Here is a 23353-nt window from a genome sequence, read left to right as displayed (position 1 = left end):
GGTAACCGGTGATATATAAAGGTGGGAACTCCAGATTAATCACATCCCCATGTGAACTTTACGTGCCACGCGTATGGTCCATGATTGATGTTTTTTATAATTGCAAGAACTTTAATAGACAGGAGATCTCCTCTAGATCTCTCTTCAAATTTAATTTCAAATTTTTATGAGGAAAAAAATATATATATTGTAATTTAATCTAGACGTTTGAAAAATCTTGGACTACCAGTCTACCATAGCAATTTTATTAAGAAAAATGATATATGTATCTTTAAGTGTTTTCTTCATACGTTATAATAAAAATTATAATTGTCACTGTCACATCAGAAAAATGATACAACAATGTTTATTTTCAATTTTAAGCCACACAAATATGGTTGCTTTGTGCAACAATATATTTTTTGTTCCGCGTTAAAAAAAAAAAAAAAAAAAAAAAAAAAAAAAAAGTCCTCCTATTTGTATATCATAGATAGTTGCAAACCGATATAGTTTTTGATTCAAACTGAGCAGCCTTTGAACATTAAAGGAAGCAAACTCCAAAATGGAGGTTGTTTTGGTGGGTGGGTGGGTGGGGGGAAGCAACTATCATCGTTGAGATTTTCTTTAATGGCTGAAGAGCTTTGATAATGACCATGCAATAAAAAGAACATCTTCAAACAGGAGTAATTTCCTACATAACACTTGCCGGTATATATTAAGACATTTAAGAGTACTGAATTTTCCATCCAACTAGGAAAATGCTGCAAGGTTTGGATCAGATACAGGTTAAGAAATGCTTGGATACAGAAAATGTAGCCCAATCTCTAAGAAACATGAATGAGTACGCAAGGAGAATATATTTGCAAAAATATCCCAAAAGAAAGAAAAAAAATTATAGAAAAAATGGGGCAAAAGGAAAAGGCTTATGGTGGTTTCAGGGTGTATTGAGTATATTGACTGAGAAGACATGGTTTCATTGCATCTCAGTTGGAGGTCGTGAAGGCAACATTGATGGCTTCCTGTTATAGCCTCTCAACTTCAGAGGACTCCACACCAATGACTTTCGTTGTAGTGCAACAACTGTTGTATGTTTCGATTTCCACGAAGGAGGACTTCCCATGAACTTACTGCTGCTCCTCATGGCAGTTGGTGTTGTCTCTGGTGCTCTCCTTGACTCTGGCAATGGCGAGAATAACCTTGAATACCGCGCCTTCCGTGGGTCCTTCACAAACGACTGCCGGCCCATTGCACTGCCATTTTTAAATCGAGAGGAAGAGGTGTGGAGTGGTGTTGTCATGTAAGAGTTGGATTCTGGGCGGAGGGTAGCAATGGAGACCCGTCTCCTAGGCTGAAAAACCTGCGTTGTTGTTGTTGATGGAGGAGGAGGTGGTCTGACAGCAACAGAAAACCGTCTCGGCTTCATAAGGCTTTTTGTGTTTATTGGCACCATTGTTGTTTTGGGAATGTTTTCTTTGCCAGCTGCTGAAATAATAGAAGTGGTTGTGCCATTTTTTTGGGGTGGTTTGGGAGATGGTGGGGGCAGGAAACTATTAATTCTTCGCAGTGGCAACCTCATCTTTGTAGGAACCAATGGTGGCTTCCTCTCTGTTGTAGGTTTCTGTGCTGCCTGTTTAAAAGATGACATTACTGAGGGCTGAGCCGAAGTTCTGGCTTCCTGTTTCAGTCTGGTTTTCCTTTCCTCTGCCAATTGGTTCTCAAGGTCTCGAACCTGTAGAAAACCCAGTTTTTTAACCAGTCAAGATTCAACAAGAAAGAAGCCAGATATTGTTGGGTGTTTTATGTCAAATCAGGAAGTTAGAGAAGTGACAATTATAGCAAAATAGTTACCTTCTCTTGAAGATTTCTGCAGATATGTTCTCTGGCAGAAAGCCTTAACTGCAAGGACTGCAAGTTATCCTGTAATTTCTTTGTTTCCTTCTCCTCATGCTTGAGCTTTTCTGCCTGTTATTTCAAATATCTTAGTTGCAGCAATTTGAAACTATAAAGAAATTTAACTTTTTCAAAACTTGACTTATTAAAACATACCATTTGCTTGTACTTGAAAAGCTCGTTAACGTCCACCTGTTTCCGAGCAGGGCCACTCTCAACTCCACGGACTCGACTGGCAAAATTCAGTGAACAAAGAGTTTCTCCTAGATCAGCTGCACTTGGGCCGATCTGGACAAACATCAGGGTTTTGCAATCTCCTCCTACAATTCAAGACATAGTTGGTATGGATGTTGAGCAAGAGAGAAAATAGAAACCCATTACAATTCTTAATAAGACTATTAATATTTTATTGGAGATTCTGCAGCTAATCCTGGCGATTCCAGGACCACAGGATTAGCAGCAAAGCCAACCACAGAGGATCAACTTCCAATTAACTAAAATACTATGACAGTTGGAAAATTCCTAACCTAGAGAGCTCTGCAGCATATGAGTGAGCTTGGAGTTCCTGAGTTTGAACAAAAGAATGAGACATCATAAGTAAAACAAAAGATTGATAAATGTGTGTGAGAGAGAGAGAGAGAGATGCCTGTAAGGAATGTGAGCTGTTTTCGATGCAAGGGCAGAAATAACGTCACCAAGTGCTGAGAGAGATTTATTAATGAACTGAGATTCCTTCAATCTTTCGCCTTCCACTTCAATCCTCCCCACACGCTCACTACCAGCCAAGTCTACCAGCCAAAGGTGACTTTTTGCGCAGTGTCCATTTATTAGATTTTCCCCCTTAACTGTTACTCGTAACAAGCTATAGAAAAAGAATTTTTTTATCATTACTACAATACAAGGAATATATTGGAAATCTCATAATATCTCACACACTGATTGCATTGTCATAGCATCTGAATTACATTTAAATATTCATCTGGTTCGACAATTCAAAGAAGTGCACTAGCTTTGTAGATAATTAGCTTTTATTAAAAATTTTCATTTTTTAAAAATTGTTTAACAGATAGAAAAGAAGAAACAGGAAATGAAGATAACAGTACAAAAGCTATACCAGTGAGAACGACTGCTGAGCTCATTAGCATTGGTGGATCCAACAGATCTGGCTCGGCCTCCAGACTTCATCAGTTCCCAAACATCCTCAGTACCATAAACACGAGCTTCAACAAGTCCTGGGACTTCCTGTGTTCCCTCTGCTGCTTGCTTTATCTCTAACCTTCATCCACATAATGTAAACATTTATAACCTGTTCAGGGCTGCAGAGTCTAGTCAGTAAAGAATTATAAAGCTGAGAAGAACTCACTTCTTTGCAGGTTGGTTGGAGTTTTCAACCAATAGGTCCCGTATCTTTTCATTGTAAACCTCCAACATGCTAACAAACAATTCATATCTCATAACGCCAACTCTCTCTTGAGAAATTCGAAACAACTCCCCTAGAGTCCTGTAGTTAACTCCCCTATTTTCAGGTGTTCCCTCCATTGTAAACGTCTTCCCTGTTCCAGTTTGTCCATAGGCAAATATGCAGACGTTATACCCATCCAACACCGAAGTTACAATAGGCTTAGTTTGAGCGAAAACAGCTTCTGCATATTATCAAAACCCAGAATTAAAGACTTAAACAATTAAAATCGATCAATTGATCTGTCGAGTAACAAGATCAGCAATTGTAAATTCTTTGCAGGGACAGAAACAGTCATGATTTCCAAGGTACCTTGGTTGTCCTCCGGCCTAAAGACATGGTCAAACTTAAATTGCTTTTTTGAAGAATCAGAGCAAACGACCTGCAGCTCATTATCTTGAGATGAGTCAAATTCGACTACAGAAGTAGACCCATTTGTAATTTCAATTTGGTTTAAAGGTCTACATCTGCAGAAGACCCTGATGTTGCCTTTAAGCTCAATTACTTCATTGTAAAGGTTCTTACGTTCAGATGACTCATAAAGATACTTCTTCTTTAAAAGTTCATATTCAGTACCTGATATACCACAAAAAGCAGCAACATAACCAATTACAATTGGATGAAGAAAAAGGGAGGAGCAAAGATTTCAACAATCATATTGGAGGCTCACTGAGAAGCTGAAGAGTGTTCAAAACTTCAGAGCCCGGGAAGGAATTTGTTGTGAGCTTCACTTGATCAGACAAGATGGTGTGCTCTTTTTTGAGATTCTGAAACATGAAGAGAACAGAAGCCAGTGATAAACCAACCAAAAAAATGTCTTCTTCTCAAATAAAGGGCCTACGTTTGGTAGCCAAGAAACTATGGGAAAAATATCAACTTTTAACTAAGAAATAATACATATGGCCAGGTGTTGGTAACTAGTACAAAATAATAATAATAATAATAATAATAATAAAATGTTTTCTAATAGATCTTCAAATTTTTTCATCAACCAAAACTGTTACATAATTCAACAAAGTTACCTGCACTTTGGTACTCAAATCAATGATTTTCTGCAATATAGGAAGGGTCTGCCCCTGGTATGGAGAAATTTCTTGGATTCCATTTGACAAGCTATTTTCATCTGTGAAACTGGAATTCCCCTCAATTTGTTCTGAAGCAAAATTTCAAAGCCCTCAGTATCATATGATACATACATTATATTATGCAAGTAAACTGACTGCTACATCTATAGTTGGTGAAAAAATATTGAAAAAGATTAGAAAATATCGAATGTTAACAAGTGATCGTCCCTCAACTTTTATTTAGCACAACAAATTGGCGAAATTTTCATTTCCATATTGCCAGCAACCAAACAGAGGGTTTAAACAAAAACATTGAGTAAATGACCTTTTTTGCTTAACATAAAAAGAAGACTGGAAATCTGAAACGCCAATTTTGATGCATTGTTAATCAGAAAAATAATAATAATAAAAAAAATAAAAAATAAAAAATAAAAAAAGAAGAGGAAAAGAAACATCAAAAGAAAAAGAGTAATGCTATTTACCACATTTTTATCCCATAAATATCTCACAATGAGAGCAAAATGAAAGAAAAGACAAACCTTTGTCAATGCCTGATTCGCTGGTTTCAGTCTCTACAGTTTGCACTGAAAAAAAAAAATCCAAAACACCTCAAATCTACATTTTCTTGAATTTTCTCTTTCTCTAAGTCATTTTCTTGAATAGAAAAAAGGGCAAAATGAAATCAGAAATAGATGAATAAAAAAACCCTAACCTTTCTCACAACTGGGAGTTTCAAGGGTTTGATCTGAAATGTAACCGGAACTCAAAGTTAACATTTTATTGGGTTCTGGAAGAAAAATAAAAAAGAAATAAAGAACTAAAAATTGACTAGGAGAAAAAGAACCTGAGTGAGAAGTTGAATCCTCTAGGGTTTGAACTGAAACAAAAAGAGATAAACCTCAAATCAGCATTTCCTTGAATTCAGAAAACAAAAACTCAAACAAAATGCAAATAGAATCAAAGGAAGCCAAATAATTTCCTGAACAGAATGCATCTGCTAGGGCTTGAATTGAAACGAAACACACAAATCCCAAAATCAACGATATTTTCAAAGAATTCTTTTCTTTTTCGGACTCTGAAAAATAAAAAAGAAAATGAAAGGAAAAAATCAGCGGAAACGTGAACCTGAAGGAGAGTGCGACGAGGGCTTCAAATCGCAATTAGGAGAGAAGCAATCAATTTTTTCTGAGAACATTTCCACCGTTCGATCTGAACGCAGCACATTGAATTTCCATAAATCAAACGGTGCGAACAAGAAAAAAGAATTAATTAAATGTACAAGAAAGAGAGAGAGAGAGAGAGAGCACCATCCATGGCTTTCAAATCAGAGCAAAACCATAAGTTCGAAAGAGATAGAGAGAGTACCTTCCATGGCTTTAAAATCAGAGGGAAAGCGTAAAATTTGAGAGAGAGATTGAAGAAGAACGCAAAGATCTATGTGAGAGAGAGAGAGAGAGAGAGAGAGAGAGTTGTGGAGTTTGAAGCGTTTAACGGGCACGGAGGGTTTTGATTGGATTCAAGTTTGAATTGCCACTATTATGGGCCGTCAGATCAATATCAGGAGGAGCTGTTTCCAACGGCTACAATTTTTTTTGGAGCGTTACCATATTTGAATCTTTTTGGTGAGAGAGGCCAACCCGAGCAGTCACCGGAGCCCCGACCCAATTAAATGTTACATCCCGCTTTTATGTTTAATTGTTTATGATCCCCACCTTTTTTTTAAAAAAAACAACTGTTTATGACTTTTTTTTTTTTTTTTTTTTTGAGTTAAGAGTATATTTGATTCTTCTTCAGTTAGAGAGTAAACAATTTTAACTATGAACAAAATATCTAACATGATATGAATAATATCTCTTTAATTACAATATATATATATATATATCTTTTGTCTGTAAATGACAATGAAGATAAGAGAGTAAAATTCCTCTATCATCAGGACATGCTTCTTATCTTTTATGAGAAAGGGGTTCTTCATCATTTTGTAGCCAATAATACAATTACCAATTTTTTAGTGGAATACAATTACCATTTGAGTGTTAATAAAGAAGCTTAGATTATTAAATCACATATTGTCACTCCTCATCATTAAGATAAGAAAATGAGGGTCGATCGGTAGTCAAATATATCTAATATAACATCTCAATTTTATATAGAGAAGATGAGTTACCAACATAAAGTGAATAATTTATAGAAAGATAATTACGGATACTAAATTTTATGTTGCTTATTTACTATGTGAAATTAGGATTTGTAGGTAATTATAAAAAAATTCTAAATTAACTAGTCATTTTAAGGTAATAGCATAGATGTAACTAGTGCTTTTATCTAACATGTAATCATATATATATATATATATATATATATATAAAAGCCGAATTTTGACATAAGGAATGTTTAGAATTGGGACACGTGTCCTCCTAACTCCATCTCCCACGTCTCTCTCTCTCTCTCTCCCTCTATCTCAACTTAAATGTCTTAAACTAATTATATGGTTTAAGACACTATGGTTTAAGACATTTAATTAATTGTGCTAACTCTCACTCTCCCATAATTTGTGTTTCAACCGTTTTCTCTCTCTCTCTCTCTCCCTCTCCTCTATCTCCACTTAATTGTCTACTAATTCTATGGTTTAAGACAATTAATTGTGCTAACTCTCACTCTCCCATAATTTGTGTTTCAATCGTTTTTTTTTTTAATTAATTGTGCTAACTCTCTCCCATAATTTGTTGTTTCAACCGTTTTTTGTCTCTCTCTCTCCTCTATCTCCACTTAGTTGTTTTAAATCTCTCTCCCATAATTTTATATCTGAATTCATTTTTTTTTTTAATTAATTGTGCTAACTCTCATTCTCCCATAATCTCTCTCTCTCTCTCTCTCTCTCTCTCTCTCTCCTATAATTTATGTTTCAACCGTTTTTTTTTAATATAATTTTATGTTTGAACTTTTTCTTTTCTCTCTCTAAACTAATTATATGGTTTAAATGTCTTAACTATTTATCTTTCCCATAATTTTGTCTCTCTCTCTCTCTCTCTCTCTCTCTCTCTCCCTCTATCTCCACTTAAATGTCTTAAATCTTTCTCCCATAATTTTATATATTATTTATTCAAATTGAATATTTTTCTTTTGTAAATTTCACATTGAATTAGGAAATGATAGTGAAAGAGTTTCCTATCATTATTTTTGGTACGGTGTATGATGCTTTTTTAGATTATGTCAATGTTCATTGTGTAGATTTTTTCGTCTTTGTTTTCCTGTATGTCTTAAAATTAGTTTCATTTACTTTATATATGTGAAGGATGGTTGTAAAAAAAAAAGTTGTTATGTTCTTCCATTTTTTTCCCTTAAATTTTATACTAATTTATATATTATTTATTCAAATTGATTAGTTTTCTTTTGTAAATTTCACGTTGAATTAAGGGAAATGATAGTGAAAAAAGTTTCCTATCATTATTTTTGGTACGATGTATAATTAGATTATATTAATATTTCTGCCAGTGTTATTTTATCTCTTTCATTTTTAAAAAGAAAAATTAAACTACCAACATTCTTTTGTTTACAAAATTAGTAAACATAACTGTAATCAAATATCAATATGCTCATATATTTTAGAACACTTCTTTATTTTTGTCAGTGTAATAGAAAAATTTCTCAAAAAAAATTGTTTATGAGGAGAAAGTTCAACTCCTGAAAGACAAAAGTTTACCATAATGGATTGTGTAGTGGAGGAGAAATGGTGTCATTGTTGGAATATAATGATTAATCAATCATTTTGTATAATTGATTAATCTATGCTTTTATTTTGAATTTTTTCCCTTTATATTTCGTTTTAAACTACATATATGGGAACAAATATTTAATATGTTTCAGTTTATAAGAATTAAAATTTATGAATTTTTAAATTTATTAGATATGTATTGAGTAAAACTATGGTTTAAAAGGATCTTATGAATATTTGTCATTTTTTGTAGCTAATTAGTTAATTAAGAGAAGAAAATAAAAATTATTGTTGATAATCTTTTAAATACTTTTTGAGTAAATTACAAAATAAAAAAAAAAACCCGGCGCATTGCGCGGGCTCTAAGCTAGTATGATATAAACCTTAAGAAATCTTATAATCCGATTTATAATAAATTTCTGTCCAAATAAGAATACATCATATTAAAGATAAGATAATTCAAGATTTTGTCTTGTTAAGTATCCAAACACGTGTAGTCTCTAGGGAGAAGATTATATAAATTATTCACGGCCAATATAAGAATTAAAGAAAATATGACCTTCATAAAACTAGCATGGGAGGATTATTATGAGTTGGTGGCAGCTATGGCCACACACAATTTTGTATTCAATTCCTCTACTTTCAAAGAAAACAAAAAATGGGTATTTTCAGTTAGACTCCTCAACTTTTAATTGCTTTTAATATGAACCCTTCTATTAGATTTTAAACATTGAGCCATTCCGTTAGATTTTAAACATTTAAAATTTGACGGAGGGGTCCAAATTGATTACAATTAAAAGTTTAAGAGATTAAATTAAAAAATTTTGAAGTTTAGGGAGAATTTATCAAATCGAGTGGAAGTTCAAAAATTTTTAGTGAAGTTACCCATTTTATTTTTATTTTTATTTTATTGCTATCAGGATATGTACCGTTAATTTAAATGAACGGCTAGAAAAAATGCATTACACCGGTGCAACCTGTTCTGCACCGGATCCAAATCCTAAGCTGTGTCCTGGTGATAATCAATCAAAATCAAACAATAACCAACAAATTTGATAAAACCAGTGGTATGTTCTATGGCTTAGTCCCTGTAGGAGCTCAAGCAACTTCATGGCTTCTTCATATTCAAGTTGTTGCTTCTTCTCCTGTTGCTCCTCTGCATCAGTACCCAATCCATCCTCATCCACACGCTTTTCCTTATCTTTTTCTCACTCTATCCTTAATGGGTACAACGGAATTTCACTGAGCAGAGCTGGGTCTAGCTCAAGGATATGTGCCAAGTTTGAGAATTTCCAAGGTGAGGCTGCCCAAGACAGTCCTGAAGCCATCTCGCCATCTACTTTATCAGCAGAGCCAAAAACAATTCAAGAAGAAGTAGAAGAAGAGGAAGAAGCTGACAGGTTTGGTTTCTTACCAACACTTACACTTAGCTTAGCTCATCTGGGTTCACTTGTTAATTATCTGGGATTGCCTTTTTGGGTGTCAAGTTGCTTTTTTTCCTCCGAGCTGAGTGACTATATTGAAATGGAAGGGAATTTGGTGATACCCATTGGTTGAATCTTTTCATTGTGCTTTTTAGGCATTTTAAATCAGTTTATTGTGTTAATCTTATCATATGTGTCTTTAACATATACACTATATCTGGGAGTTTATAAAGGAAAAGAAATCATGGATTTCCCTCCTCCCAACTAGCTCATATAGTCAGACTGTAGTCAATGTCATATTTTGGTACACTGCTCTATCTTGTTTGATCAAATGGGAAGGAAAACATATTGGAAATAATTTCATTTCATGGGGTAGTAATTAGCCTTTGGACAGGCTAAAGACCTTAGCCTGAAATATGCCAACGGATGCAAACTTCTAGTTAATTTCATGAACTTCTTCTTTCTTTTTTCTTTTTTTTTTTTTTTTTTTTTTTTTTTCCTTTGTTGGGTTGAGACTAGAGTAGATGAATTTGTATTTAGATTATTTCTTGTTTTTTGGCCTTGAATCTGATAAGTGAAAGGAAATCCGCTAATGATTTATTTTATGTTTCAGCTGCTTGCCTTCTGACTTGGAGGGGGCAGTCCGGCAATCAAGTCTAGCAACTGCCTCATTTGTGTCTTCGGGAGGAACGAGAGCCATAGTACGTGCCAAAGAAAAATGTAATCTTGTTGATATAAAATGGAAGCTCCTCTTTGTTTTGTTTTTTTCCATGGCCATTACTAAGAAGCTTAAATGAGTCTATTAAAGAAATGAAAAGAAAGATTTTGAATTAATAAATCAATCCTCTTGAAACAAGATGTTAGTATTTCTGTTCTATTGAAGACTCGGTATCAGAAGAAAGGGGTGTTTTGGCCAAAAAAGAAAAAGAAAAAGTAGTAACAGTTGAAAACGTACTACTGTTCTCTAAAGATAAATGTACATAAATATCAAAAAGGGATATCCTAGCTAAAATGAGGTAGATTAATTTGAATTTTTAAGCAAATTATGTTCCAAGTTCTACTACTGGCTTGTCAAAATTTCAGAGTTAAAACATTTTTTTTTTTTTTTTCCATATAATACTTGCAAAAATCAAGCTTAAACCTGTCTGGGGGCAGGTTTAAAATTTGTACTTTGAAATATAAATTATCCTTGAAATTTTGAGCTATTTGTTAAAAAGAAAAAGAAAAGTATAGTCACAGTGCAGATGTTCAATTCTCATGTCCAGTTAGGTAAATCCACTTCAGTTATTTGTCTGCTCTTTCTCTTGTTTTTATAGCCTGGTTATCTTTTTACAGGTTGAGCTCCTAATTCCCCAGTTGCTGTTTCTAGATGATGAAGGTGCACAAGCTGAGCTCTGGGAACTGTCAAGGATTTTCTTGGATACATTAATTGAAGAAACTGGATCTCAGGTAATTTGGAAGAATTGCTTGAAGTTAAGAAACTTAGTGTTTGGGATTGACTTACTGGAACTATACAGTATAGGAGAATGAATTAATATGAGAAGGATGTTAACAATAAATTTTACCTAACCTTTGCTTTGGAGTTGGAAATTTTAGTAGGCCAAGAAAAGTAACAAGCAGTCTTAGTTTCACTCGTTATGGGGACATATGACTGGTGATGCTTGTATCGTTTAGGGTACCACTTGTTGTGCAAGCAATCTGTCTTAATGAATTGATTACAATTTGGAACACTGTATTTAATATTGGTTAATGATGTATTCCTTATTCCTCTTTTATAATCAGTAAGTTCAATTTTATTATTCAATATACGTGATCCCCGTTACTAAGTTCTGTAAATTTAATTTTTAGAAAATCAAAGCCATATTTCCTGATGCTGGTGCTGCTGCACTTCTAAAGTACCGGTGGAAAGATGCCGCTTTTGGATTTTCCAGGTAATGTCTGCCATACCGATGGAAGTCCTCTAAAAATGTGTTTTGGCAGCTTGGTTAATCATCCTTTTTCAAACAAATCTTGCCACTTCATATTTTTCTACCAGTTGATTTCCTGCCACAGGGTCATTGTACTGATGAAGCTCCACTGCATTACTTAAATATTAATTAATTGAACTTCATGACTCAGATATGTGATATTCTGTCTCATTTATTCAGCTTAAGTGATCGGAAGCCTGTAGAGAGTGAAGACGAGATTGTGGTTATGGTTGTTCCTGATTATCAGATGTTGCAATATGTAGAGAGAATTGCATCTAATCTCTCAGATGATCCGGTGCCTAACTAATCTTCTTAGTCCTTTATTAGAAGCATTGGTCTACATACACCCAGTTCGGTTATTAGCATGCTGCTCATGATCAGAAATATAGATTCTATTATGATGATGAATCAAATTTACTTCTGAATTTATATTAAAAAGGAAAAAAAATTATTTTTCTGTTTATATATGCTGGATACATAATCGCATTTGATCCTTTTGCAAATCACTTACAATCCAAGAGTAAATGTTAAAGTTTTTTTTTCCCAGATTTCTTGCTCCTTTTGGCTTGGATAACTACAAAATCTTGTCCATTTTTTTTTTTTTTATTTACATTATTGTAGTGTTAGATCCTTGTAAGGTTGCATGTTGAGAAGTTTCTTTCTTCGGTGAATTCTTACATGAAACTGATCTATATTTTTGTTAAATCACCACTTGTCCTAAAAGCTTAAGCGAATTGGAAAATGTTGATTTAATAATTTAATTAATATTCTAACACTCTCCCTCACGTCTGGCTCAAACTCTCCCTTAATAAGTGAGACCAAACACGTGGAATATTAAATTGAAATTGGATGTGAATGACAAAGACAAGGTTTGAACCTTTGCTCTGATACCAGGTTAAATTATCAATTATCCCAAAAGCTTAAACTTATAAGAAATAGTGAATTTAATCATTTAATTAATATTCTAATATTCCCCCTCTTAAATCACTATTTGTCCTAAAAGCTTAAGCTAATTGGAAATGGTTGATTTGATCAATCAATTAATATTCGAACACTCTCTCTCATGTGTGGGCTCAAACTTCTCCTTAATAAATGAGGCCTAACACATGTAATATTTAATTGAAATGGGAGGTGAATAACGGAAAAAATTTGAACTAAGGACTTTTGCTTCGATACCATGTTAAATTATCATTTATCCCTAAAGCGTAAGCTTGCAGGAAATTGTGAATTTAATCATTTAATTAATATACTAACACTTTTCCTCACATGTGAGCTCAACCCTCCTTCTGCCCTTAGTAAGTGAGGTCCAATACGTGGAATATTTAATTGAAATTGTTATAAACTGTAGAGTTAAGGTTCGAACTCATGAGCTCGGCTCTGATACCATATTAAATTACCACTTAATGTGTTCTAAGGCTATATTGTGCTCTTATTCACTTTATGATTTTTACAATACAAAAGACCCCTATTTATAAGAGAATTGTGATAGGTGGAGAGAATACAATGAAGGTAATCAATTCCTACAGTCAAACAACTATGGTAATTGGTTCAATAAGGAAAACAAATTAATCCTAATATGGAAAACTCCCATACTCTAACAATCTTCTTTTTTTTTGATAAGTAAGTAATCAAAAAACAATCTTCTTAATACAACATTGTAGGGTGGTTAACACCTGAATTAACATTTGTGGACACATACGCCTACAACAAACACATCTTCATGTCATCGCTTATGACCACTGTTAAACCAAAAGTACCTATGTTTATGTGTATAGTAAAATTGATTGTTTATGGTCAAGCTATAGAAACTACAATTTGCTGCATATTTTGTTTGACTCTTCTATATCATCGTTGTACCATCTTTTCAAGCTTTTATTTTTTATGAACTATGGCTTACTGTGTATTCTAGTCTAATATTAATTCTTTATCTTTTTATTCTTTTACTCTAGGAGTATTTGATTTGTATACATGAGCTAAGTTGCTCATATTTAATTTTATGGTGATGGAAATTGCTTAAACCTGTACTTTCTGGAAGATTTTCTAAAACCATCATTATGTAAATGTCATAATTTTCCTTTTTTCTACCTCAAGCTTGGAAGAACACTTTTCCTTACAGTATCTCATATGTTGGCAGCCAAGGCCTCTCATCATGTGGAACCCACGTCTCATCAGTGAGGATGTTGGAGTTGGGGTTAATGTTCGGAAGTTAAGGCGGTATTTTCTACGGTATACTATGCATTCTCTACATTTCAAACAAGCTTGTTCCTTAATTTTTAAGCTCATTCAATTGGTTACCAGCTCAGTACATGAATAAAGCCTTTTCTTTAGTTAATTAGAAAATATATTTTACATTGTCCAGCTAAACTCAGGTTTCTCTCTCCTGTTCTGCTTGCCATTTAATGTTGCAGTTCTTGGCCATGCTTCGCATGGACAATTAATTTCAAGTTTCCCTCTTCTCATCCTCAATCAATGCCAACTCTATGTTAAAGACCATGCCATACCAGAAATAATCATTCTTGGTATAATTGCCTTAGCCATAGCCATAGGCAGTAATCAACAGAGTGATAACCCCGTGAACAGAAATTGCAGATTCAGTCATAATATCATGGCCGGCAGCAAAATTTCCCTTCACGATTGTATTGTCTTGGCTCACCATTTTCCCTTTTCAGTATTCTCCCTTCAGTTAAGCGTATTTAGCTGACATGTTGAATTGTTTAGAGGATCCGTAGCATTGCATAAACTCTTCAGATTAAATGTTCGTATAGATATTCTACATGTTCATGATCATAACAAATTATCAACTCTATGTCATTATTTGTGCAGCACCTTTACAACAGTCTACTCAATGAGACCTCTGCCATCTGGTGCTGTGTTTAGGTGTTATCCAGGGTAAGGATCATTTTCTATCTTACTGAGTTCCTAACATCTGATAGGCACCTTTAGTCTATGGTTAGTACTAGTACTAGACTGCACCGGGCTGAGGTAGGTTTTCACTGCCACTCCGGCCAGAAATGTTGCACATGAATTGCATTTTAGATTTTACATTTTTTCTAGATGTATATTAATAGCTATATGCTTCATGATCCATGTATTGGTATGTAATATTTTCATGGGGTAATATGCATGATAGATGAAGGCCACAAAATAATCCAAAGTCAAATGTTTAACCAAATTCAAACATGAAGTTTTAAATAGAGCCTACCATTAACTTGGGCTTGGTCAAACGATTAGGCTGGCCCTTACAAGACTTTCATTTTTGGTCCTACTTCCCATGTCGTTGAGTATGTCGACTAACTCCACTTTTGAATCTGTTTTATGATCATTCACAAGATCATGGAAGGTGTTCTCTGATGATAAGGATAGGCCAAACAGATACCAGCTTGCCAAAGAACTCATAAGCCGTCCTGATGCCGAGGAACTTGAGGTAGGTTGTCAAAATTTTTAGAGTTTTCCTTTAAATTGGGTTAGAAAAATCTTCTTCAACCCAGTCTATAGAACTGTCATGTGTCCTTTTTTTTAATTGCATTAAAAGAGTTGGAGGAAATTTTATTAAAAAGGCATGTGTTTTTCATATGCTATTAAAAAAGCACGTGAAATGAGTACATTATAATTTTATAGATTAGATTGGAGGAATTTTCTTCAATCCTGTTCGGAGAAAAACTATCTAATTTAGAATGTTTCATTAAAACATGTGCAATATCAATATGTATTATACAAAGAAATCTACGTTTACACTAATTAACAAAATGTGAGCGAGATCATTAAAACGTGCAAAATGTGAGAGGAACTTGAGGAATAGAGCCCAAGCCTTACTACGGTGATGGATTCATAAACATTTTATGGGAGAAACTATGCTTACATCCCTCAAAATGTTTCCCAATTTTTCAATTTTTGCAGTGTACCTTGTTAATCTACCATGCTGGTTGCAATGTTCCCCTTTCAAAAAATCCTAATGGAAGGAGTATAATGGACACTTCATGACCTAAAAAAAAAACCCTCCTCCATAAGATAAAAAAAAAAAAAAAAAAAAAAAAAAAACTCAGGCCGTGGGTCACGTGATGCGCTTGTCGTCTAAGTTAACAAGAATCTCGATGAATGGGAGACGTTGCAAATTGAGTGGTAAATTAGTAGGGTGCATTGCAAAAATTGGAAAATTAGGGGGATGTTGCAAATTGGGTGCTACATTAAGGGGTATAAATGTAGTTTCCTGTTTTCTGTCTATTGTTTGTTTATTTATTTATTTATTGAATTGTTAACTCCCGCATGAGTGGACTGTTAACGGCCATACACGAACAGAAACAAAGAGTAAGTTCTAAGAATTGCTATGTAAGTAAAAGTTGTGTGCTGATTTTTGCAGATAATATTTGGAAACGTAGAGGAGAATTCAGAGCAAGGTCCATCTTTGTTTACTAAAGCCGCGGGCATCTTCTCTTCTATGAATCGGTTCATGAAGATCATTTCGAAATAATCCTTTTTTTTTTTCTTTCTATTTCCTGTGCATTTGTTCAAGATCAATGTATGTCAACCCTACATTTCTCTGTAAAATTTGTAGCTTGAATTCTACATTGTAATACATAATACATACATTTATATGACAATCTCAAGCTTTTGTTCTTTTCAATTACGGCAAGATGTACCAAACCAAAGCATAACTGGTGTTCTTGCCCCTCTCTCTTCTCTCTCCCCATTTTTTTTTTTTTTTTTTTTCCATCTCTAGGCCTAAGGCCCTATATTTGAATTAAGCATACAAATATCTCCATCCAAATGTCAAAACCAATCAACATGTTTGGTTGAAGTTTTGGGTTGCTTCTTTGGCCGTTGGAATCGATTGTTCTCAAACTTGGCTTTAACTATAAGAGAATAAAGCAATTCTGCCTCGGCTGATGTATCATAAGGCATGCTCAAGATACTGCAATACCATAATAAACAAGAAATACAAACGACAGTGAAAAGGTTATTCACAGGACAAATCAGTGTATTCTAAAATGTAAGATATGTAGCAACAGATTGCAGTTTATACACTAATCAAGCTGAATCAAGAACACAAAGCTCGCTACAGGGAGGTAGTATGCAATTCATTTGGATCAATTTCAGCCTCTACAGCTATCAAGACTTATTTCCAGGAAGTTATAAGATATGACTACCAACCTGTCTAGTAGCTCCTCTAGAATAATTCTCTGCGAAGGTGTAACATAATAGATACAGCTTCTTGGGCACTGACCCACAGCAAGATGAACTTGGTAATCTTCACCATGTCCTAATAAAATGCACAGAGGCTTTAAACTTGAAATTCAAAAATATAAAACACACACACACTCTTCACCAATCTGTTCTTTTTAGGTACAAGCTCTCTCTCTCACACACATACTGACACACACACACACAAAGCATGGGAAAATACGCAAGAGTTACTAGTGAGTTAACCAACCTTGGGAAGATACCCTAGCAGTTCCAGTAGAGGCATATGTGAAGGCATGGGGAGCTCTTGTTACACATGAATATGGACAGCCTGCAGATGATTTAGAAATTATAGGTGAGGGGAGAGGAAAAACGAAGATATTACACATTGATTGGAAAATAATTTATATGAACCCTTTCAAATGGACAGAAACTGTTGACGTGATTTTCAAAAATATAGCTATGCGGAAGCTCATCCTCAAAAGTCAGTAGGCCCTTGAATCCTTGATGCAGTAGTTGTCTAATTGTCGAAGATTCTAGTATGATCAGACGATTGAACAAAAGTTTCTACAGTTTTCCAAGAAAATGTTATAGCACTAAAGGAAGAAACATACAAAAAGGTCAATATTTCTAATATTTATTGGATATCCTCAGTAGGTGCATATGTATTTCAGATAGTTCAGCTATAATTAGAACACCCCAAGAGCACTTCAAGTACATGATGATAAAAAAGGATTTCTCTTTTGATGGTATCTATGTGCAAGAAATATGGTAAGATAGACCTAGAAAGTGTAATGTACAATAAAACGAATACAGCGGTACCTTTGCCAACACAGAGAACCTCATTAACAAAGAGATCGAATGCTTCACATTCTGGTTTTTCGAAGGGATCTAAACATTCACTACAAATGCAACTTCAATAATGAGAATGATATATGAATTGTAAAATGATTAACAACAGATAAATAATGAAGAAGTATAAATTAATTCATTCATTAAGGTCTCAGGGGAAAAGATTATGATTCATACAAAGTAAATCGACTCAAACACTATGAAATTGTTAGTGAAGCTGCAACAGTCAATGTACCAGATTCAGACAATGCATTTGACAAGGATATAGATGAAGAACAAAATGATAAAGCTGAACAAAGGGATAACTCTGCTGATCATGATTCTGCTCAACAATACCAAGATAAGAAGATGATAGCAGCACTCTGTTATAGCAATGATCCTCATCAACACATTTTCACGTCGTATTTCAAATTTCTGTTCCTATAGCTGAACTTATTCTTCATCTTTCTGTTGCTGTATCTACATTAGTTGTAATCAAACCCAAAGTGTAAACTACTATGTAAGTCAATGATAATATACTGTTTCGGTTAACTTGACCAAAATATTTTCTCCACCAAATCTTTCAAAAATATTTGGTATTCATCTTATAAATATGCTGCTGTAGCAAAATAGAATTAAAATGCACCAGTTAATACTTAAAACCAAATACCTCTTACCAGATACATTATCAAGAGTAGAGAACAGTAAGTAAATAACTGTTACTTTCAGAAGTTAGCAGTTTCATTAGAATGCTCGAGTACATGAACCAACAAGTAACTATTCCAAATCAGCAATTGGAGTTGATATTACTAATCCATAGCAAGAACAAAAATAAACTTAAAAAAAAAAAAAAAAAAAAAAAATCACACCCCTGCTACAAAATTCAAGAAACGTAGGGACATGTTTACCTCTCAATGATCTCTGATCGGCTCTGGTTAGACAACATCTGCACATGTTGTCATCCCACAACAGTCACTAGATATAATCATTAGCCAGTTCCTCTTCTACTAAATAATATGAACTAAAGAAAAATTACTTAAAATGACAAATTGTAAACAAAGATACTAGACATGTTATAAAATTAGCCAGGACAAACCACAAGAGACATAAAATTCAAAACTTTATCATCATGAAACTTGAGATCAGTGACAGAATCAACTAACTTCTGACTAATTCCATGTATTGAATGAAAGAGTGTATCTTCCTCACACTCACAATTCAACATTTCACATCAAACCATATTTGCCTTTTCTTTATTTTACGCACACGAAAATATTTGAAAATAAAAAAATAACAAACATGATAGAATAGCCTTTTGTATATAGTAGTACCTCATATGCCTGAATTACACGCCGAATCATTGTATCAGAATCTGCCCCATCTCTATTCACGTCAGGGTGGAATTGCTTGACCTATGTAACAAAAGTGAAATTATATATATATAAACAACAGGTCTACAAATGTTAATACCAAAGTTATTTATTTATATCATTAAAACCCAATTCTCTATCTTCTAAGTACTCCCCGATAAACATCAAGGGTTTTTTTTCCTAAGAAATTTATCAATTTTTTTAAAAAAATACGCCACCAAGCTGAACCCAACTGGCTTAGCGATGCTCTTCCTTTCCCAAATCTCAAAACAACAAAAAAACCATAACTCAAACTCCATTTTCCTTCTTTTTCTTTTCCTCAATTTTCTTGGTAATCAAACAGATATTAAAAAAAACATTACTAATTCCAACAAGATAAAAGAATGTACTTTGTCTCGGAAAGCGGCCTTGAGCTCGGCGGCTGAGCAGTCCGGTTCGACGCCGAGGACAGCGTAAGCCGAAATACAGGACAGAGTAGCGTACTCCTCCCCGGTTCTCTCTCTGCAATTCGCTGTATATTTAGAAGTTGAAAGAGAAGGGCAAAGTAATTTTGGGTTTTTAAAATTGGAGGGAAAACTGTGACCGTTATGGTATGCAGCGGTCTTTAGGAATGGAAGAATTGGAGGGGTCGAATTGCAGAGAGACACACATTCCATTCTCTCCTCTCTGGAACGGAGCAAGTTCATTCCAGTGCCACATGGCTCATACTATAAGCAGTGGATTTTTAGGAGATATTCTTCTTTTCATTCTCAATACCATCTCCCCCCCATCTCTTCCAAGTGCATCTTGATTTTTCCAAAATAAAAAAATAAAAAAAAATTTAAGAGGAGAGATGGTCTGGAGATGGTCTGGAGAATGCATAGAAGCATTCCTCGATTTTTAGCATATCTGAAACAGCAAAACGGTGCGCTTTGTAAAGACATTTTTAATTTTTTTTTTTTTAATTTTTTTTTTTTTTCACTTGCCTATCCTCTCTTAAGATTGACTGATCATGTCAAGTTGAATGCTGTCTTTGCTGGCATTCACTCTGATTAGCAACCTGAAGAATTCAAAATTTTCATTTGTCATTAACAGTCTTTTAGACCTTGATAACCAGTAGTTTGGGCCAGGATTTTGTTTTTTGGGAGGTTTGAATTGGTAAAATAATATTACTAAAAATAAACTTCAAATATTATATGAAAAAAAAATATATTTTTCTAATAACTATATTACCCTATTATCAATATGTTCTAATCATAGCATTACTACAAAAGAATTAATAAAATATGTCTTAATAAAAGAAAACGACGATAACAAAATAAAATGATAGGAATACCTTTTGATGACGTGTATTTTTATTTTATTTTGTTGTATTTAACAGTATATATAGTGTGATGCCATTTAAAATGTTTAAATGATGTGGCAACATATTCACTTTATGGCAATATATATACCATTAAATCTATAAAATCTAATCTTAATCATGAAATGTCTCATCTTTATTTTTAGTCTTATTCCATATTTAATAGAAAGAGATGCTATGAGTCAATAAGAAATTCAAAAAGTCATCATTAGATTTGTGAGGTTTACCATTGACTTATGTAGAGTTCACATAAGTCCATAAATCTAATGATCAATTTGTAAGATGAGATGAACCAAATATGAAAAAAAAATATTGACCCTAGCATTTCTTATCTATGCCTCCTGCTTTAACGAGGTGTCCACAACATCCATAATATGGTTTGGGTTTGGAAATGCAGAAGAAGCCACCCATTTCCTTGAATTTAGCCCATCTGAAAACAATTCACTGGTGGGCTTCTTTCGTGTCATCATCATCTCTTGCAGCATGACACCAAACCATATACATCTCCTTTAGCAGAAACTTCAATCCCCTGTCTAGCTTCTGTTTTGAAGCAGTTGAAGTTGCAGCTGGCTTTTGGACTTTATTTTGCCCCGAAGGTTGTTCAAGCCCCTTTATTGAAAGATCGTTTTGGCAATTGGCACATATAAGGGTTTCTTCGGATAAGACAATAGCCAGATTCACTCCCACTTCAACACTCTCATTTAATTATACACGAGAGATTATCAGACTGAATACAGAACATTAGAAAGTGTATATTGTGTGTTTGGTAAATCAAACCAATGGCTGTTCCTTCCCATCTTGATCCAAGTAATAGAGAATGAACCTCTTATCCGGAACATATCCTTCATCTATCAAGTGTCTAAACAATTCTGCCAAAACACCATATATATTCTCAGCTTGTGGATGCATTCTGTCCCCAACAACAAAGCTGTGGACTTTCTTTTCAATCTCGATCCAACTCAGGCCTGTTTCTTTTGGCACACCCATCTCCTTCATTCTCTTAATTGTCCTGGCTCTGTCTTTCCATCTCCTTTCAGAGGAATATATATTCGCCAATAGAACGTATGGTGCTGGGCTTTCAGGTGCTGCCAAAAACAATTGATCTGCAGCATATTTGCCCATCTCTGAATCACCATGAATGCTACAAGCCCCAAGCAATGCCTGCCAAACATCTATACCAGGATTCTCAGGTAATCCCTCAATAAATTTTTTAGCTTCATTAAGAAGTCCTGCCCGACCCAACATGTCAACAACACAAGAATAGTGCTCTGATCTTGGACTCAACCCATGATCTTTAGCCATGGATTCCAACAATTCCATGCCCCTTTCAACTAAGCCAACATGGCTGCAAGCATGGAGCAAAGACAGAAATGTAACATCCGTTAGCTGTATGCCTTCCAATCTCATCTCTTCATACATTTGTAGTGCCTTGGAGCCATCCCCATGACGGGCAAAAGCTGCGATTAAGGAGTTCCATGAGACTGAGTTCCTTAGAGGCATCTGACTGAAGACTTTGACTGAATCCTTCAAATCCCCGCACTTGGAGTACATGTTTATAAGCCCATTGCTGACAAAAGTATTATTACTGAAGCTTTTTTTGATAACGAAGGAGTGAATTTGTGTCCCAAGGGCCATAGAAGTACCAACTCCAAATGCCCCAAGAACAGCTGAAACCATCTCTGGGTCAACCTCAATCCCTGCCTGAACAATTTTAACAAAAATTTGTATAGCTTCTTCCTCAAATCCATTTTGTGCAAAACCCACAAGGATAACAGTCAAGGTAACCTCATCAAGCTGTGCTGCAGACTCAAAGATTTTCCATGCATCTTCCACACTTCCACACTTAGAATACATGTCCATTAGTGCACTCTCAATGCAAAAATCTGATTGAATTCCCAATTTCAAAAGGATCCCATGAATTTGATGCCCTTCCTTTAATGCCTGCAAACCTGAACATGCCATGAGCAAGCTCAAATATGTCAAAGAATTCGGATCCACCGATCCACACCGCATCTCAACAAAATGTTTCAAACTCTCCTCATAGAACTCATTTTGTGCGAGGCCTGAGATCACAGCCGTCCAAGTAATAACGTTCCTTTCAAGCATTTCATTAAAAACCTGCCTTCCTGAGCTAAAACACCCACATTTAAAATATGATGTTATCATAGCATTCCCCACGTTAATTTCCTGCAGATACCCACTTAAAATTACCAAACCATGGATCATTTTACTCACATAACAAAACTCAGGTCCATCACAAGCTGATAAAATAGTAGTCAAGGTAGCTTTATCAAACTGATAAAAACCCGATTCACGCATTCTTTTAAATAACCCGAGACCCGTATCAAACTCCCCATTCCTCAAAATCCCAGATATAATCGTATTCCACGAAATGGTATCTTTTACAGACATATGATCAAACAGCTTAACTGCATTTGACAGTTCACCACATTTGGAGTACATAGAAAGGAGAGAATTCCAAATAAAAAGAGCATTTTTTATATTAACCCGGTTCTCGGAATCAAAAAATTCAAAGTTTTTGATGATAGAGGCATGAATGGAAGAACCCAAATGAAGGAGACATTCTTTTCCACAAACAGATAAGAGGAGGCTTATGTCTGCATGGTTGAGGACAAATATTGAGGTTTTTGAAAATGGGTTTCGGTGGGTTTCGGTTTTGAAGAGAGAGAGGAAACTGGTAGCCCAAGAGGGAGGGTGGGAGCTGAGTTTGTGGAAGATCCATTTGGATTTCATCCATGAAAATGAGACACCGACACGGTGACACCAGCTGTTCTTGTGTGTAGGAGCAACGGTCTTGAACGTTTACTTCAGTTTCAATACGTTAGCCCACAGGTGCGTTTGTATGCGCGTACGTACGTGCGCGTGTGAGATAGAGAGCACTTTTTGTTGGGATTGAGATCTTTTAGGGGTTTTCAATGGACCCAATAATACACAAATTTGGATAATTTAAATAGGAAACTTAGGGCTCACTGATCCAAGTAAGGGACAAATTTGGATAATTTAAATAGGAAACTTAGGGCTCACTGATCCAAGTAAGGGTCTGTTTGCGATTGTGATTTCAATAAGTGCAATTTTAAAAATTGTGATTTTAAAAATTGCGTTTTTGAAATTAC

The 23353-nt window shown here is 34.7% G+C and overlaps 4 protein-coding genes across 4 annotated transcripts; 1 reads left to right on the top strand and 3 right to left on the bottom strand.

Moving 5' to 3' along the window:
• Positions 1-676: 676 nt before the first annotated feature.
• LOC132172495 (P-loop containing nucleoside triphosphate hydrolases superfamily protein) lies at positions 677-5851 on the bottom strand. Its single transcript, XM_059584006.2, has 15 exons — positions 5758-5851; positions 5518-5601; positions 5237-5269; positions 5105-5137; positions 4932-4976; positions 4351-4481; positions 3999-4095; positions 3641-3904; positions 3233-3512; positions 2984-3145; positions 2516-2731; positions 2397-2434; positions 2026-2189; positions 1828-1941; positions 677-1708 (listed from the first exon to the last, which is right to left on the bottom strand). Exons 1-15 carry the CDS (start codon positions 5762-5764, stop codon positions 953-955), a joined length of 2424 nt encoding a protein of 807 aa, XP_059439989.2. The 5' UTR covers positions 5765-5851; the 3' UTR covers positions 677-952.
• Positions 5852-9086: 3235 nt separating this feature from the next.
• On the top strand, positions 9087-16119 carry LOC132172494 (DUF1995 domain protein, putative (DUF1995)). Its single transcript, XM_059584005.2, has 9 exons — positions 9087-9507; positions 10145-10232; positions 10867-10980; positions 11380-11462; positions 11679-11793; positions 13633-13724; positions 14322-14387; positions 14829-14922; positions 15856-16119. The coding sequence occupies exons 1-9, from the start codon at positions 9218-9220 to the stop codon at positions 15964-15966; spliced, it is 1053 nt and encodes a 350-aa protein (XP_059439988.1). The 5' UTR covers positions 9087-9217; the 3' UTR covers positions 15967-16119.
• LOC132172496 (Chaperone DnaJ-domain superfamily protein) lies at positions 16016-19657 on the bottom strand. The gene is made up of 7 exons (XM_059584007.2): positions 19267-19657; positions 18839-18919; positions 18416-18453; positions 17499-17578; positions 16927-17007; positions 16647-16755; positions 16016-16407 (listed from the first exon to the last, which is right to left on the bottom strand). The coding sequence occupies exons 1-7, from the start codon at positions 19561-19563 to the stop codon at positions 16266-16268; spliced, it is 828 nt and encodes a 275-aa protein (XP_059439990.2). The 5' UTR covers positions 19564-19657; the 3' UTR covers positions 16016-16265.
• Positions 19658-20359: 702 nt separating this feature from the next.
• LOC148587886 (Tetratricopeptide repeat (TPR)-like superfamily protein) lies at positions 20360-23031 on the bottom strand. The gene has a single exon (XM_088512085.1). The coding sequence runs from the start codon at positions 22971-22973 to the stop codon at positions 20991-20993; it is 1983 nt and encodes a 660-aa protein (XP_088368211.1). The 5' UTR covers positions 22974-23031; the 3' UTR covers positions 20360-20990.
• Positions 23032-23353: the final 322 nt, after the last annotated feature.

This window comes from Corylus avellana, chromosome 1 (genome assembly GCF_965113065.1).
Source record: "Corylus avellana chromosome 1, dhCorAvel1.hap1.2, whole genome shotgun sequence".
NCBI classification, from domain to species: domain Eukaryota; kingdom Viridiplantae; phylum Streptophyta; class Magnoliopsida; order Fagales; family Betulaceae; genus Corylus; species Corylus avellana.
This window is presented reverse-complemented; position numbering and strand designations above follow the sequence as displayed.

Bases quoted from the DNA above. Each gene is read 5' to 3' on its own strand.
- LOC132172496 (XM_059584007.2), bottom strand. From the start codon at position 19,563: ATGAACTTGCTCCGTTCCAGAGAGGAGAGAATGGAATGTGTGTCTCTC. The intron at 17,579-18,415 runs GTAAACATGTCC...TTGCATTTGTAG, and splicing joins CGATCAGAGATCATTGAGAG to TGAATGTTTAGATCCCTTCG. The intron at 16,756-16,926 runs GTTGGTTAACTC...GCATTTTATTAG, and splicing joins TGCTAGGGTATCTTCCCAAG to GACATGGTGAAGATTACCAA.
- LOC148587886 (XM_088512085.1), bottom strand. From the start codon at position 22,973: ATGAAATCCAAATGGATCTTCCACAAACTCAGCTCCCACCCTCCCTCT.
- LOC132172495 (XM_059584006.2), bottom strand. The intron at 3,513-3,640 runs GTACCTTGGAAA...GATAATATGCAG, and splicing joins TAGGCCGGAGGACAACCAAG to AAGCTGTTTTCGCTCAAACT. The intron at 2,190-2,396 runs GTTAGGAATTTT...CTTGAATTGTAG, and splicing joins TATGCTGCAGAGCTCTCTAG to GAGGAGATTGCAAAACCCTG.
- LOC132172494 (XM_059584005.2), top strand. From the start codon at position 9,218: ATGGCTTCTTCATATTCAAGTTGTTGCTTCTTCTCCTGTTGCTCCTCT. The intron at 10,233-10,866 runs GTACGTGCCAAA...ATCTTTTTACAG, and splicing joins CGGGAGGAACGAGAGCCATA to GTTGAGCTCCTAATTCCCCA. The intron at 11,794-13,632 runs GTGCCTAACTAA...ATATGTTGGCAG, and splicing joins CTAATCTCTCAGATGATCCG to CCAAGGCCTCTCATCATGTG.